This window comes from Brassica rapa, chromosome A09, assembly GCF_000309985.2.
Source record: "Brassica rapa cultivar Chiifu-401-42 chromosome A09, CAAS_Brap_v3.01, whole genome shotgun sequence".
Lineage (NCBI taxonomy): Eukaryota > Viridiplantae > Streptophyta > Magnoliopsida > Brassicales > Brassicaceae > Brassica > Brassica rapa.
The window spans coordinates 20,710,375-20,725,885 of NC_024803.2; the positions used below are offsets into that span (position 1 = coordinate 20,710,375).

The following is a 15,511-nucleotide window of genomic DNA, read 5'->3' on the forward strand; positions in this document are numbered from 1 at the left end:
GGTAGCTGGCGCAACTCGGGAAGGGACCGAGAATCCTCAAATTCACGAACTGGAAAGAGCAATTCCGAGCCAGAACCCAAGAAAGAAGCACCTGAGGGAACTGGAGAAACAAAGTCCTCCATAACCGCCTACATGGAGCATATTTTCTCTAAGAGATTCGATGCCATGCAGTCCATGGTAGAACGCCTACCAAGAGTAGCTCCCCCAATCCGGAGGAGCAACCCAGATTCCTACGCCGATACCCCCTTTGTGGAGGAAATTGCCTCAGTCGAGATGCCTCGAAAGTTCTCCTTCCCCAGCATCAAGATGTATGACGGTACTGGCGACCCCGACAATCACATCGCGTAGTACAAGCAAAGGATGTTGGCGGTTGCGCTCCCTAAGGAGTCCCAGGAAGCCACAATGTGCAAAGGGTTTGGTTCCACTCTGATTGGACCTGCCTTGCAACGGTACATTAATCTCCCTACCAGGTCCATATCTTCCTTCGCAAGCCTCAGCGACAAATTCGTGGAGCAATTTGTAAGCAGTAGGAGCCTGGAGAAGACTTCAGATGGTCTCTACAAGATCCTCCAGCATCGAGTGGAACCCCTGCGAGACTACATAGCCCGCTTCAACCAGGAGAAAGTGGCGGTCCCCGAATGCAGCATCCCTACCGTGATCTCTGCCTTCAAGAGAGGTCTACTTCCAGATGGGGGGCTATACAAAGAGTTGACCATGTACCCTTGCACGACCATGGAAGATGTGTTATCGCGAGCCTAAGGTGAAGTGGGAGGAAGATGTTGCTAGCCGTGCCAAGGCTCAACCAAAGCAGGACCAAAGGTCAGCCCGATCAGATCAAGGAGACCGAGAGGAAAGATCCTCCCAAAAAGGATCCAAGGACTCTGGAAGTAGAAACAGGGGCAGGTTCCAGTACCGGCCTCAAGAGAAGGAAAAAGGGAGGTCAGTATCTACGTGGCCCGATATCTCCCATCTCTCAATATCAACACCAGAGCTGGTCAATGCTCTGAGACAGATGGGGCAACAGGTTAAGTGGCCTCCGAAGATGAAAGCACCTGACTCGTTCCAGAACCCGGAACTCTGGTGCGACATCCACCACGATCATGGCCACAAAACCGAAGACTGCATCGCCCTAAGGATCGAGGTCAACAAACTACTCCAAAAGGGCATCTCCGAGAATTCCTCTGTGAGAAAGTCAAGGCCCACCTCAGCAAAGAAACAGCAGGGAGATCCAAAGGAGCTGCACCAGCCTCACCACCTTGCCAAGATCTGGTGATCCATGACATATCCGGAGGCTCAGAAGTGAGCGGAGTAAGCCATGCAGCCACAAAGAAAAGCACCTGTAACGCTAAGCATGGTCTGGAAACTGTCCAACCGAAGCGCCTGCTTCTAGGCACGGACAAGATAAGCTTCACAGCTAAGGAGCAAGAGAAGATCCTAGCTCCCCACCATGATGCTCTAGTTATCTCTCTCACCGTAGCAAACTGCTAAGTGAAAAGAATACTAGTAGACAATGGCAGCTCCAGCAACATTATCTTCCAGATGGCATACCAAGATCTGGGGCTGGAGGAGAGCCCCCTGACGTGAAAGGTAACCCTGCTCATCGGATTCAGCTGCGAGGTCAAGCAAACTACTGGAGAGGCTATCCTCCCAGTATATGCTGAAGGGGTCAACATGTCTACCAAATTCCTGGTCGTAGATTGCCAATCAGAATATAACATGATCTTGGGACGACCCTGGATTCACGACATGGGAGCAGTCCCTTCAACCTTTCATCAGATTGTGAAGTTTCGTACACCCTGGGGCATCAGAGTAATTAGAGGAGACCAAGAAAATTCTCGATCCTGCTACCAGACCACCCTAAAGAGGAAGACCAAGGTCTTATAGCAATTACAGAAAAGACCTCGAACCCCGCGAACCCAGGGATCAGAGGTCAATGATACAAGTAATTGGGGGTCGTTCCGGAGAAGGTGGACCCCAAATCATTCCAAGAATCTAAGGAATCTTTAGAGAACCTATGTCGACCGCTCCGCATGGTCTCCCCCGAAGCCCTTCAAAGTTGCATCTGCTCGCAAGACCTGGTCCTCACAGGACCCTCGTCCCCCGCCTCAAATAGACAAGATCACCGAGAACCTTATCAGGTATCAGCCAGTGGTCTCGCAGATAAATAAGTGGGGCACGAGTACTTCAAGGAGACCTCCTCAGAGGGTACATCGGACGGATCCGGAGCAAAGGGAGCCCCACAGACGTAGGAGAGAGACTCTTAGCCAGACAGGAGACCTTCTAACCTGGTCGCTCCAGTGGATAAATTTGACTACACGTTTCGTGGAAGTACTGAAAACCTTCATCAACAGAAGACAGTGGTCTCCGAACGAGTCTCGACCACAGCCCCTAAACCCAAGAAAGAGGCAGAACCCTGCAGAAGAAGGAGGAACCCTCCAGCAAGGACGCTCGTCCCAAAAGCAAGTCAAACCTTGCGGATCACCTAGCAACAAGATGTAAAACATGGTCTAATCACCGGGGTACCTCGCAAGCTGATATCTTGTACGGTCTCTAGACCATGATTTCTATTAATTATTTTATCTATTATTTAAGCATTGTGTTTTCCTACTCCTATGTACGCTGAAACGTCTCCGGACAAAGCTTATATAATAAAATAGTTCCGATTATAAAAGAGTAGTAGGAATGCCATAATACTTAAAGGGGTAAACGAGCTTGATCATGTCCAAGAGACCTTCGATCCTGGCCAACCCTTAATGACAAGTGGTACGACCACGAAAAAACAAAATGGGTATGAGACAAAAGGTAGGAATGGGTCTGCGCAAGCCCGAGTATGCCGTCAATACTACCTAAAACCCATGTATAGCCTCATGCATATCGGGGTCCCAAACAAATATACCAAAAATGTGAAAGTACATGTATTAAAACGCTACGTGCTAGAATAATACAGGGGACACGAGGTATAATTTCCCTTGAGCAAGTGCAAAAGTCCAGGAGTACCACATAATATTTTACTTCTCCAGACGTGGAAAGTAGCAAAGCCTGGCACTTGGGTTTTCACCCACACCAGCACCCTCTATGTATGATAGTGGCTTTCTGCAGAAAGCAGAATGCAGCACGGAAACTCGATAGTGACCAGCTTCCGAGCGGTAGAATGCGATACCCCAACAGGTACCGAGAGTGGCCTCACCTAGGGTGGCAAAATGTGGTCCCTTTAAAACCTTAATTTTGGGTTCTGAGAAAGAACTCCGGGCTCAGACAGGCCTCAGGGCCAAGAACTTATTGGTTCCCTAAAATTACTTCAGGGTCCAAAGACCATGTGTCCAACTCAAGACGTCAGGGTCTGCAACCCACCGGTTCCCTACAACAACCTCTGGGTCCTAAGCTTATCAAAACTCTCCAAGTGACTCCAGGGTCCCAGAGGAGATCCAATTATGCGAGACCCACGAGGTCTGATCATTGCAAGGTCCAAAGGCTCCAAGGAACCTCAGCATCCAAGGTCCACGAGTCCTCCGACGATCATAACATCTAGAGCCCGTGCGGCCCAGGTCCTATAAGAGACCCTCAAGCAATCAACGCTTAGCTCAACAATCCTTCGATTACGACTCATGAGTCAAGCCTCGAGGCCCCGAGGTCACTCAACGACCTGCAAACTTTTGAAATATTGAAAATCGCAGAAACAATACGGATATCATCTACGAAAGGAGAAAAGATGTGAATCCAGAAGCATAATTCAAAAGGGCACAACATGCCATAGTCTTAAAACAACAAAAAGGCACAGAGGCCTGGTTCAAAGCTTTCAGACCTTATCAAAGGCAACTACAACAACTACAAAATGAAAGAAACCCCTTCACGAGGGTAAAAGAGTTCTGCAACAAGAAGGTCAGTTGATGGGAGGATCGTCAGCAGGCTCCGGTGCACCGCCCCTCTCAGGAACATGTGGCTCATTATCAAAACAAGGAACAGGGAGACCAAGAAGCTCAGCCTCAGTAGTCTTCGCGGTCTTATATTGCTCCAGGGGCCATTCTCGCATCAGCTCCCAACAGGCCACAACCTTGGTACCATTTACGGCCATTGCCTTCTCATCATCAAAGACCTCTGCGGCGTATCTTAACTCACATATGTCCTCCTCCTTGTCCTCCAACTACTTCTGCAGAGAAGCGTTCTCAGTTCCCACACGCTCCAGTGCCTCTTCCTGATTATGTACTTCGAGCTTCAAGGCCTTAATTTCCCTCTCTTTGGCCAGGACAGCGTCTTTTTCCTCACGCAGCTGAGCGGTCAACGCATCCACTTTGGCATGGGCAGTAGTCTTATCTTCCATCCTCTCCCCGAGATGGAATAGTTGAGACGCCGCCTGCATTAACATAATCCAACCTATAAAGAGAGACGTTGCGAAAGCAAGACAAAGAACATGTTATGCTACCTGGAGTAGGTCACCCTGAAGAGAGCGGATGGCCATAGAAGAGTCCCCATCCGATGCCAGACACGCAGGGGTCAGAGGGAACACCTTCGCATTCAAATTGGCCAGGACCTTGGACCAATTATCAGAGACGGGAGGAGAGGATTTGAGAGCAAAGACAGAGACTTTAGACTTTTTCTTGGAGGACGAAGGAGCTGTGACGATAGTCTCCTGACGCCTGCTACCACCAACACATTGGACCTCTTCATCTTCAACAGGAGCAGTTCGCTTGGCTGCAGCCTTCCTTGCGGACATCGCTTTAAGAGATTTCTTATATTCTGCCAAGGCCTCATCACCTCTGGATCACCGAGAGTCTGCATAAGCTATCAAGATCCTCTAGGAAGGAGGATTCAGCCGTCCAGGGGAGATCCTTACTACTTTCGAGATCTCGGCCACTAGAGAAGGAACCTTGTCTCTGAAACCCGATTCGAAGAAACCTTCATATACAGGGATCTCACCCAGATCAAAATCTCAAACCCTATCAAAAGGACCAGGGATCCGAATGGTAACATCGTCAGGAAGATGAAACTTCCTTCTCCAGTTTGCAACTTCCTCTACTCCTATTACCGATAGAGGACCCACCGGCGAAAATCTGCTTCCCCCGGAGATGGCGGAGCCTCTCCAACGGTAACATTCCTGAGTTCCTCTATTTCGGCGGACAGATCCAGAGAAGATTATGAGGAATCCATGGATTCACAGGCCTCGTTTCCAACCCTACATCTTGAATGAACCCTAGTACCTATCAAAGAAGAGCCGAGGATGAGATCTAGTCCGTTTGTCATCCTAAAAAGTTCGGAATAAAGGATGGGGAGAAAGAGGGTGTTACCTGAGAGAATGAAGACCTAGGCCTGAGCAACAGAGATCGCGCGAGATTTTGGTGAGAAAGAAAAGGAAACCCAAAAATCCAGGCAGCAAAAACGGGGAAACAAAATCAAAAACCCTAAGATTGACTTACACACGTCAAAAAGATGAGGCTGCGCTGGAAAACGAGTCTCGAAGCACGGTGAGGGAACCTATCACTCAATCATAGGGACCCAAAAAACTAACGGGGCCATGAGGAACCCACTACCAGTATCATCTCTCCGACTCTCTCCAGCCTATACGCAGCCTAAACATCAGAGTTCCAACACCGTCATCTCCAGAAGATAAGAGAAACTACTACTAGAATCCAGTCAAACACGAAAGAACCGATCCTCACCTGGGTTCAAAATGAGTTTCGGCTTGAGGGAACCCAGGATAGCAAGATCAATGGAACGGGGTCCTGCTTAAGGGGAGCCTGCTGAGAATGAGCAACCCCGGTTGGCTTGAGTGCACAGATTATTTAATAGACTCCTAGGATGCTTCTCTGGTTGGAATGGGATAGATCCTTGCAAACAGAGAATCAAAGACTCAATCTGCTTCAAGGTTTTTGGAATGAATGGTGACACAAAGAGATGTGAGAGGTCTCCTTGATACTCCTAAGTGAATTTCTTGAATATGACACACCAAGACAATCACTCTTGTGGTTTTGTTAGATATGACACACTAACAAAGACTCAAGAACACTCAGAACTACAAGGGGGCTTGCAGCCGACAAAGAGAGAGACAAGAGTCTGAAACTAAAAGATTCGATGGTTCTATTAGGGTTTTCGGACACATATTTATAGAGAAGACAAGGAACAGGCTCCTTGGTCTCTAAACGGGCTTTAAAATAAACCATAGTCTTTAGAAATAACATAAGATAAATAATTAAAATAAAGTCTTGAACTGAGATCATCAAATGAGTGATAGGAAAGCAACATATGGCCTCATTAAAAACCTATCTTTGGAAAACCCAGTGGGACAAAACAAAAGATAGGGAAAAAGAGCACACATATGTTACTTGCTCATTTGATGTCTATCTTGGAGCTGAGATGACTTGAATGGTGATAAGTGTGTCTTGGTTGATCAAGCTTTTTCCAAGACTCTCTTCTTGCTTCAGTGATGTCTTAAGTAATCCTCCAATGGCTTCTTTGAGTTGCTTGCTTCTTGCTCGAGTCATAGGACCTTCAGATATAGCTAGAGCTCCTTCATCAGCTGGATCATCCATGCTCTCATTATCTTCTTTGTTTGACTGGTCCATGATCATATCATTATTCCCCGACTTCGTTGACAAAATCGAGAAATAAGGGGCAAACTGTTGGGGAAAAATACCCCGGTATCATTTCCTCCAGTCTCCAGGAAGAACCCAGACTCTCGGGTCCCCGATAAGGGAACGCTCCAGGTCCCCGCTAGAAGGAACCCTGAGTTCATTCCCTGGAACCGAGCTCCCTTCCAAGAAATGGAAAACTTCCGATAAGGAGAACCTTCCATATTTCCATATTTCCGAATATGGAAGAGTTTAACCTAATGGAACCGACTCCTAGACGACTATATAAGAGCTACTAAAACCCTAAAGCAAGGGAGGGACTTCTAAAAAGCTTAGAGATTAAAGCTAGACGGCTAGAACTAGGGTTTATCGAATCTTCTTTGTAACCTCTCTCGTTCTTGTTCATCTAGTCAATAAAACATCTCTTCAAGCCTGTCTTACTATTCCTTTACTTAAATCCTCGCGAAATACATACAAACTCACCTGCTTTACCAGCCTATCCATTGTTCTGTAGTACTTATAAAGAGCCTACACAAAAATCCCCTAACAGCCGCTGTTCTTTCCTTGACTGTTCTGTGCGTTGTCAACCAGTTTGTCCGTTTTAGGATATTCAAAGAGGTGACGGTTGTTCCTCACATTGGGGTTCGGGTGGTAGTTCTTGCACTGCCATCCTTGCTCATTGACTTAGCTTACTTCTTGCTGATCATCCATGGTGATGTCTCCTTCGGGTGTGATATCTGGCACATTTTTCTCCGATGCAGCTTTCTCCATGATGGACACTTGACTCTGATTTCCCTTCAACAGCTGGTCAACCTTTGCCGCTAGATCATCTATGCTGTTTACGCTCTTGGAGCTATCATTTTCCTTGTTCTTGTTGAGTGAGCTTGACGCCATATTTTCCATCAGCGCGAATGCGCCTGGTCTTGTTTGGGTCATGAAATATCCATTGCTCGAGGAATCAAGAGCATTGCAAAACTAATAGCTCACTCCATCAAAAAACACTTCCAATGTATAGTCATCTTCAAACCCATGGTGAGGACATTCCCTTCGGTACTCCTTGTAACGCTCCCAAGCATCATAGAAAGGCCCATCGGTATTTTTCTTAAAATTAGAGGTTTTATGCCTCAGAGCTACGGTTTTCGTCTTCGTGTAGAAATGGCTTAAGAACGCTGCTCTGACTTGTTCCCATGTAGTAAGTGTACCAGTCGGGAGAGAGGCTAGCCAACGAGTTGCATTTGATGTAGTCTGGTGGCACTCCATTCGTGCGAGAGAAGTTGCAGACTCTCTCAAAGTTCTCGATGTGGTCCAAAGGAATTTCAGCTGCGAGGCCGTTTAACATCTTTTCCTGCACTAGGCCAATCAAAGCAAGTTTGATCTCATAATCCTGTCGAGTGCAGGGAGGAGAGGGAATTGATGGTGGAGCAAGTGGTAGGGAAGTTCCTAGGAAGGTTCCGCTCTCCGATTGGAGCGCCTTGTTGCTCAACTTGCTGAGCAGCGAGTTCAGCCGCTGCTTGGCGAGCAGCTTCTTCTGCGTTGATGGTTTGTTTCATCTTCTGTATCTGTTGTTCCATGAGCGTCACTGCAACAGTGAGATCATCCTGGCCTCCGTGATTATCCATTCTGATGTTAGTAAGCCGTGGTTGTTGACGGTTCTGTCTTTCTAATCTTGTGAGATCTTCGTTGCTTAGCGTGAATAATGGTCCTTGTGCGTTGCTCTGAGTACGTCTACTGGTTATGCACCTGGATCATTTGCTGCAACAAAGAGAGGAAAGCAAGTTAGATATTTTAGACTAAGTATAGAACTGAAAAATAGAGGTAAGTATCTAGTCCCCGTCGCAACGACGCCAAAACTTGATACACTAAAACTGAACCTTTCCTACTGTCAAGTTAACAGTGGTAATTGTTGTATTTGAGATTCAATCCAAAGGACCAGTTTATACTTTATGCTTATGAGTTTTCTACTTAGCTAAAACTAAAAGTGGGGTTTGAATTTTGGTGGTAACGTGCAAATTAAGTAATTGATTGCAAAGAGTAAATTCAATATTAAAAAGAAGCCAATCTAGGGTTTCTCATCGGGTGTCAGTGCTTAACCAAACATTTATTCAAGCACTTTGAAGTACAATCTAGAACACGGATCACGCCAGTAGAACAGCCCACTGTCGTGGTGCTGATCCCTTTGCGGTTCGACCTTGATGCCTAAACTGTCGTTTGGATCAAGGATCGACCACAAGAAATAGAGATCAAGTCCGATAGGTTCACCGAGCACCCGAGTATCTACTTTCGTTGACTAGGGATGCTCGGCACATTCATTCAGCATCAAGCAATCTACTACACGGTTAGCGAGCAGATTAAACCTAAGATCTAGCAGTAAGTGATCAGGTTAGAGCTAGAGTTAAAGAACTGAGATAAACAAAGACACAATAAGGTCGCTTATTTATGTTTAGCCTTGCGATTAACACCCTAGAACCGTAGACAAGCTAGCCGACTACGCAGCCATTAAACAAGATGAAACATACATGATAACTGAATAATACTGCATATAAATCCAAAGATAAATCAATAGGGTTTAGGATGATCTTCTTTGTCAAGAAGAGGAGCCGTCTCCCTTACAATAGCAAATATCCAAGAACAGGTCTAGGTCTCTTGAAAAACTAGCATAAAAAAGAAAGTAAACATAGGGATGGCTTTTATATGGAGGCGCCATCGACTTCAGAGGAGAGAATTAGTGATTAGGGAAAATCTTTGAAAGATATGGGCTTTCAATAAATGTCGGGAACAAACGCCTGGCTGTTCCTGGTGAGATCATCCGTCAGACTGCTCTGCATGATTGTTCCGCGGGGAAGTCTCCAATTCTTGCTCCTTTCTTCACACTTCTTCCTTTAGCTCTTTAGTCCACTCCAGACCTGATATGACTCTAAAAGGACTGGACTAACTCGATAAAGCATTGAAAACCAGTTAGAAAGCATATGTACAATGGTGCCAAAAACACCATATATCAGGAAGCTATCCTTCGGACATGCCTTATTGAGATCGGTGAAATCGACGCATACTCGCCACTTTTCCGTTTTTCTTTTTGACAACGACTAGGTTAGCGAGCCAGTCGGGATACCTCACCTCTGTTATTGATCCGTCTTTGAGGAGTTTTTCGACCTCGTTGTTAACCGCACCTGCGCGTTTGGGTCCGAACTTTTGTCTCTTTTGTTTGACGGGTTTGAAAGTTGGGTCAAATTTTAGCTTGTGACATAATCTTGATGTCAATCCCCGGCATGTCCTCTGTGGGCCATGCGAACGTATGCAAGTTCTTTTTTCAGACAAGCTATGAGCTCGATTTTTATAGACTCACTTAGGTTCGCGCCGATTTCCATGCAGTGATCTACGAATGTTTCGTCTAAGCATAACGAGATTACGGGCTCACAGGTCGGCTCGCGTTTCGCTTCCAAAGATTCGGCTACTCGTGATTGCCAAAAGATTTCAGTTTTACTTTGTTCTAGGGTGTTGTCAACGACAGACGATTTATTTTTCTTTTGAGGCGGAAACTTGGCCGATGGGTTTTTTTGTTTCAATTCCGCAGCAAAGCAAACTCGCGAGATTCTCCGATCTCCCCGGATGGTCTCTGTCCCGCAAGGGGTTGGGAAATTGAGACACATTTGGTATGTTGACGGGATTGCTCGCATGGAATTCAACCATAGAGTTCCTACGATCACGTTATACGATGTGGGTCTATTGGTGACCAAGGAGTCCTCGATTTTTGTCATGCTGCCGGCCTTAACCGAGAGGTTGATTGTGCCGAGAGTCATGGTAGCTTCCCCCGAGAGTCCTATTATCGGGTTTGGATCTTCCGCGATTTTGGATGGATTGATTTCCATTCTATCGAGGGTGTTTTTGAAGATGATAACGGTCGAGCTTCCGGGGTCGACCAATATCCTGCAACAACAATATTCTGGATTGTCAGCTCGACGACAAGGTGATCGTTTAGAGGTTTGATTGGATCGATCGTTCCTCTTTCCTTGAATGAGATGATTTTGCTACTCGTTTGATTAGGCATATCGTGTCTCAGTCGTTCGGTGATCTTTGAGTTAGAGAATCCGGACCCCTCCCCTCCTCCTTCTAGCGCCAAACTGTAGGAACCGAAATTTGCACTGTCGATTTCCCATAAAATAAGGAAAGATAGAAACCCAAAATTTTCCAGAGGTCCCGGATTATCTGCATAAACAAAGATAACAGAATATCGAAAGTAAATTGCACAGCGGCGTATTATTGATTGATAAAAGAACGAGATTACAAGATTTTCGTGAGACAAGACGGACAGATTTCACTAGCCAGGTTAATCTTAGAACAAGAACGAAAACAGTCGAAGTAAAATCGAGCCGCCTAAATTCTAAGTTTTCCTAAGCTAGCAGAGTTTTTCTAGGTCTAATCCTCCCCTTCGCCCCTGGCTTTAGCTCCTCTTATTTATCATCCTACGTCGGTTCCCCCTTCCATTTTCGTCTTTGGTTGAGTTTATCACATCGCGGAAACTTTCCATTTTTCTTTGATCTTTGTGTTTATCTTCGAAAACTTCACATTTATCCTCTTAACTTGACATTTATCTTCTTCTGGTAATAAATGATAAACCGTCGTAACGCTTGGGCTTGATTCCGCATAAAATCATAAGTGGGCTCTTTGTCGTGTCCTGGGCTTTTCCGGGCCATTTTCCGACTTAAGGTTTTTACGATTTCATAAAAAGAGTGCTTTCGAAACAACGTCAATTCCGAAGAACATTCAAATTCCTCGTATAGGCAATTCTAGGTGTTTAGCTAACCGTTATCACCCTATACGATCAATCCGAATGTTATTTGAGAAAACGAGTTCTTGCGGTTTCTAAATCGTAAAGTTCCAACGTTACCTCCGATCGAGACAAAACAAGAGCGAGTTCGATACAATCTTGGGAGAGGATCCTAGAAGACAGGACGAGAATAGTGCAATCGTTCAAGCTCGGCCATCCGCCGATCTGGACTGGTCCAGCTCGGTGGATGGCCGAGCTGATCGCGCGTTCAATCCAGCTCGGCCATCTGCCAAACTGGACTGTCCAGCTCGGCGGATGGCCGAGCTGTTCGTGTGTTCGATCCAGCTTGGCGGATGGCCGAGCTGGTCGCATGTTCGATCCAGTTCGGCCATCTGCCGAGCCGGATGGGATCATTTCGTCGAAAGGATGAGCTGGACTGTTTGTTTTTAGTTCCAGGGTTTGTCTCTCTTTGAAGCTTACGCTCGGGAACTTTTGTCGAGGGTATGTCGAGCAAGTCTCTGTGAGGAAAGGTGATTTTAGACGTTGATTTAGAGATAACCGTTTTGGATCCCAACAATAATTAAAGATTTTGTGGAGGTCTTTACGAACGATTACTTAGTCTATCTATCAGTCTGATTTTGTGATATGCCTATACAACTTGTGAAAGGTGCTAAGTAGATGTGAAGAGAAGCATTTGATTCTGAACTGGAAGAAGTGTCACTTTATGGTCACTAATGGTATTGTTTTGGGACACAAGGTTTTAGCAGCTGTTATTAAGGTGGACAGAGCTAAGATCGGGTCATGATGTGACTACCAGCGCCCACTAATGTGAAATATGCAAGGAGCTTTTTGGGACACAAGGTTTCAGCAGCTGTTACTTCCTTCCAAAGGAACTCATTTCGCCTTACCTTCCGATCTTCTGCATAACAACTTGTTGCACTTCCATCTCGATGAGCCCATTGAGGAGCATCTTCCACAGTTCCATGCTATTGCAGACATTTTTATACATAATATGGATCAGTTCCAATGCCTTATAATAGATGCTCTTCAAACCATATGGGCTATTGAGCTACAATGCATGAGCCCACCACGTACCGGAGAACGATCACCATCAGCAGCAGCTGGGATTTCTGTTGAGGGAAGTAAGGATGAGGATGAGGAGTAGTTCTTTATTTCTCTTTTGTTTTTATGTTTTTCTATTTTTCAAGTCATTTGAAGAGTGTTTGTTTTTTTTTTCAAACATTGTTGAACCTTGAGATTATCAAATGCTATGTTGCTTCTCACGTGTGTTTGAGTGTCCTAACAGTGCTAATTTATCATACTTGGTGTGTTAAATATCATGCATGGAACCCTTGTCACGTTTTACAACGCCAGATTCAACTGGCAGAAGTTGTGTTGATTTGATACAACTTGGGTGTGGTCGACACCGGACGTGCAGACAGGTACAATTTTCTTTATCTTGGTTTCAAGAGTTTCATTTGTTTTCTTGACCAACTTTGGACATATTAACACTGGGAACAGTGTTGCTTAAGTCTGGGAGAGGTAGTCACTAACTTTGTGTTTTGTTTTTAGTGTAAGTCACCTAGCTGGTACCTTAGCATCGTTCTCTAAGCTATTGACTACATGTTGTATTACATGAAAAACTCCAAACCAGATCGATCTGCCAATAACAACAACGCTTATGAGAGAGCCTGGCGGATATAAAACTCGCCTCCAACATAATCTACTCAATTTTCTTATCTTGAGACTTTGTACAAATTGGATCGGATTCCTCGTTCATGTCTGAAAAGGCATGTATGTGTGAGTATGGTTCCCCTCTCGCACCTCCTCAGTATAAGTGAAAGGAAATAGATGAATATCAAAAAGAAGTGAATCATGTGCTGGTGGCAGTCACCATTAGTGCGTGAAATCATGGAAGCTTGTCCAACAAACTCAGTCGATTAAAAAAATAAAATGACACCCAACAAAGTAGGGAGACATCGACTGAGTGAAGTCAGAAGATAGCGAGGAAAGGAACCAGAGTAAGATTGTTTATGTGATAATAAACCTGAATGGCTAAGAGGCCATACGTCCTTTGATCGACACCCCCAAGATAAGACTGCACTTTAACCTATCAATTGAAGTCAGTTGAGGCGATTTCAGATGGTATCTTATGAGATGTGGGCTGGCTGGTCAGGTTGCTAAGCTGCAGTCGAGTACATAGAAGTACCTTCTAATGTTGGTGCTTATTCATGTGGCTTTCAACATCGTAGAGGTAAAAGTGGTGTGTTTTAAAGAGTAAGCGAGTTCTTACGTTTTAACCTCTTTCATGGGTTAGTCTTATGTTTTTTTTTAGGGCAAGCAAAAGCTAAATCTTGGGAAGTTGATATATAATTGTTTTTACGTTATTGTTCATGATATATGTCCATTTTTAAAGTCTTTTGATCCTTTTAGAGTCGTGTATGAGTCATTGCGGGTTTATGTACACTTTGGATCTGAAATGAGCTTTTGAAGCATTTCAGAGCTTAATCAGAGATGGATCTTGAAAGTTGACGTTAGATTGACACAAAGGAACTGGTGTCGATTGACACAACCCTTGGTGTCGATCGACACTCATCTTGATCACAAAACAACTGACGAGTTTTTACAAGTTTCACGAAATTGCAAGATTAGTCCAGAAGTTTCCTTCTTTTCAGAAGAATCCTAAATGTTTTCTAGTGTATATAGGTTGTCTTAAGCCAATTGGTTAGACTATGCTTTACTTACGCTTAATTGTGATTTTAGAGAGCTATGAAGAGAAGAATCAGAACTCTTTCAGAGAACTAATCTAATTACGCAGTTTATTCAGATTATAATTTGCGTTTCACCGATTATTGTGAGTAATCCTCTTTTTAGATTTACGGTTATTCAAAGATTATTGATGAATTGATTAATTGATCAAACTGTTATAGTAATTTTATTGTTCCTAATATTGTTTCTAGATTAATCATTTGTAATTTAGATATTTTAATAATTGGTAGACACGACAGTGTTATTGATTTCCTAACATATTTTAAATGAGCAATATACATATCTCCAAGTAATTTGGTTTAGAATTTTTTTTTTTGAAATGATCAGACTCACCCTTATGCTTTTTTGAATTTTGACTGATTTACACATGACTTTAGAATTCTAGATTTAGATATAGATAATATCTGCAGTGGAAGTTTATTGAATTTACTGGTTGGCTTTGAGTTCAAGAACTGTTCTTTATTAAACCCTTGATAATTTGATTGATATACAAGTCGGATTTACATATGAATTTCCATGAGTCTAACGCCCTCTTCTATTGATCTTACAATCGTTTCAATTATGTTGTGTACAATTTTCATTATAGTGTCTATTTTAATTCGAAAACTATTGCGTGATCTTAGAGTCTCTGTAGAAATACAATCAATGTTACGCTTGACATTCCTCACACACAAAATTCACACAACAGGAAAGAGGTGTGTGATATACGGTGATCATGCACGATTGATGACTAATGTACCATGAAATCGCATTATAGATGTAAGCGCTTTGATCTTTGCATATATAGGCTACTCTTAGGTGAAAGGTGTGTTGGTAATCATGGGTTTTCAAATTCATATAAAATTGTGGTTGTGGGACAAAACATTATACATATCCAATATGAAATACATGAAAATGATAAAACAATCAATATATTTTTAATCAGAATAGTTTGGTGGCTCTTGTATAAAGAAACTAAGAGTATCTCTAACGGTACTTTATTTTTCAACCTAAAATAAAGTTTACAATAAATATGTTTCAATTGTACTTTCTATTGTGAATGTTTTTTTCGTCCAGTGGTTTGATCAAGGGTTTATTAATGCTTTACACTAGGAGGTTTGAGTTTCAATTTTCGGAGAAGATGAATTATGAATATTGGAAAGAATGCTACTAGAGATCTTCGGCATGACGCAACGAGTACCGTCAGTAATAAATCTTACAGCGACGGCATTAGACTCGTGAATCCTCATAAGGCTAGTAAAATTGTCTAGTATCGTCTATATAATGTATCTAGTAGTTTATATTAACATAATTAGTAGTGAAAAAAATTGTACTTTCTATTTTCTACTTTATAACAGAATAAATAAGTTTATTTTATCAATAAAATATTTTTTTTTACTTTTTTGGTTTATCACTCTATTGTTTTTGTTTCTTA

At 43.6% G+C, this 15,511-nt stretch overlaps 1 protein-coding gene and 1 non-coding gene across 2 annotated transcripts; both read left to right on the forward strand.

Moving 5' to 3' along the window:
* The first annotated feature begins 360 nt into the window (after window positions 1–360).
* LOC103838810 lies at window positions 361–1,273 on the forward strand. The gene is made up of 2 exons (XM_009115260.2): window positions 361–654; window positions 740–1,273. The coding sequence occupies exons 1-2, from the start codon at window positions 361–363 to the stop codon at window positions 1,271–1,273; spliced, it is 828 nt and encodes a 275-aa protein (XP_009113508.2).
* A 6,314-nt stretch (window positions 1,274–7,587) lies between these two features.
* LOC117128651 lies at window positions 7,588–7,694 on the forward strand. Its single transcript, XR_004452046.1, has one exon. It is a non-coding gene; the product is annotated as a small nucleolar RNA R71 (small nucleolar RNA).
* The last annotated feature ends 7,817 nt before the right edge of the window (window positions 7,695–15,511 follow it).

Coding starts and splice junctions, on each gene's coding strand:
- LOC103838810 (XM_009115260.2), top strand. CDS start 361: ATGTTGGCGGTTGCGCTCCCTAAGGAGTCCCAGGAAGCCACAATGTGC. Junction 655..739: donor CCGAATGCAGCATCCCTACC/GTGATCTCTGCC, acceptor CGACCATGGAAG/ATGTGTTATCGCGAGCCTAA.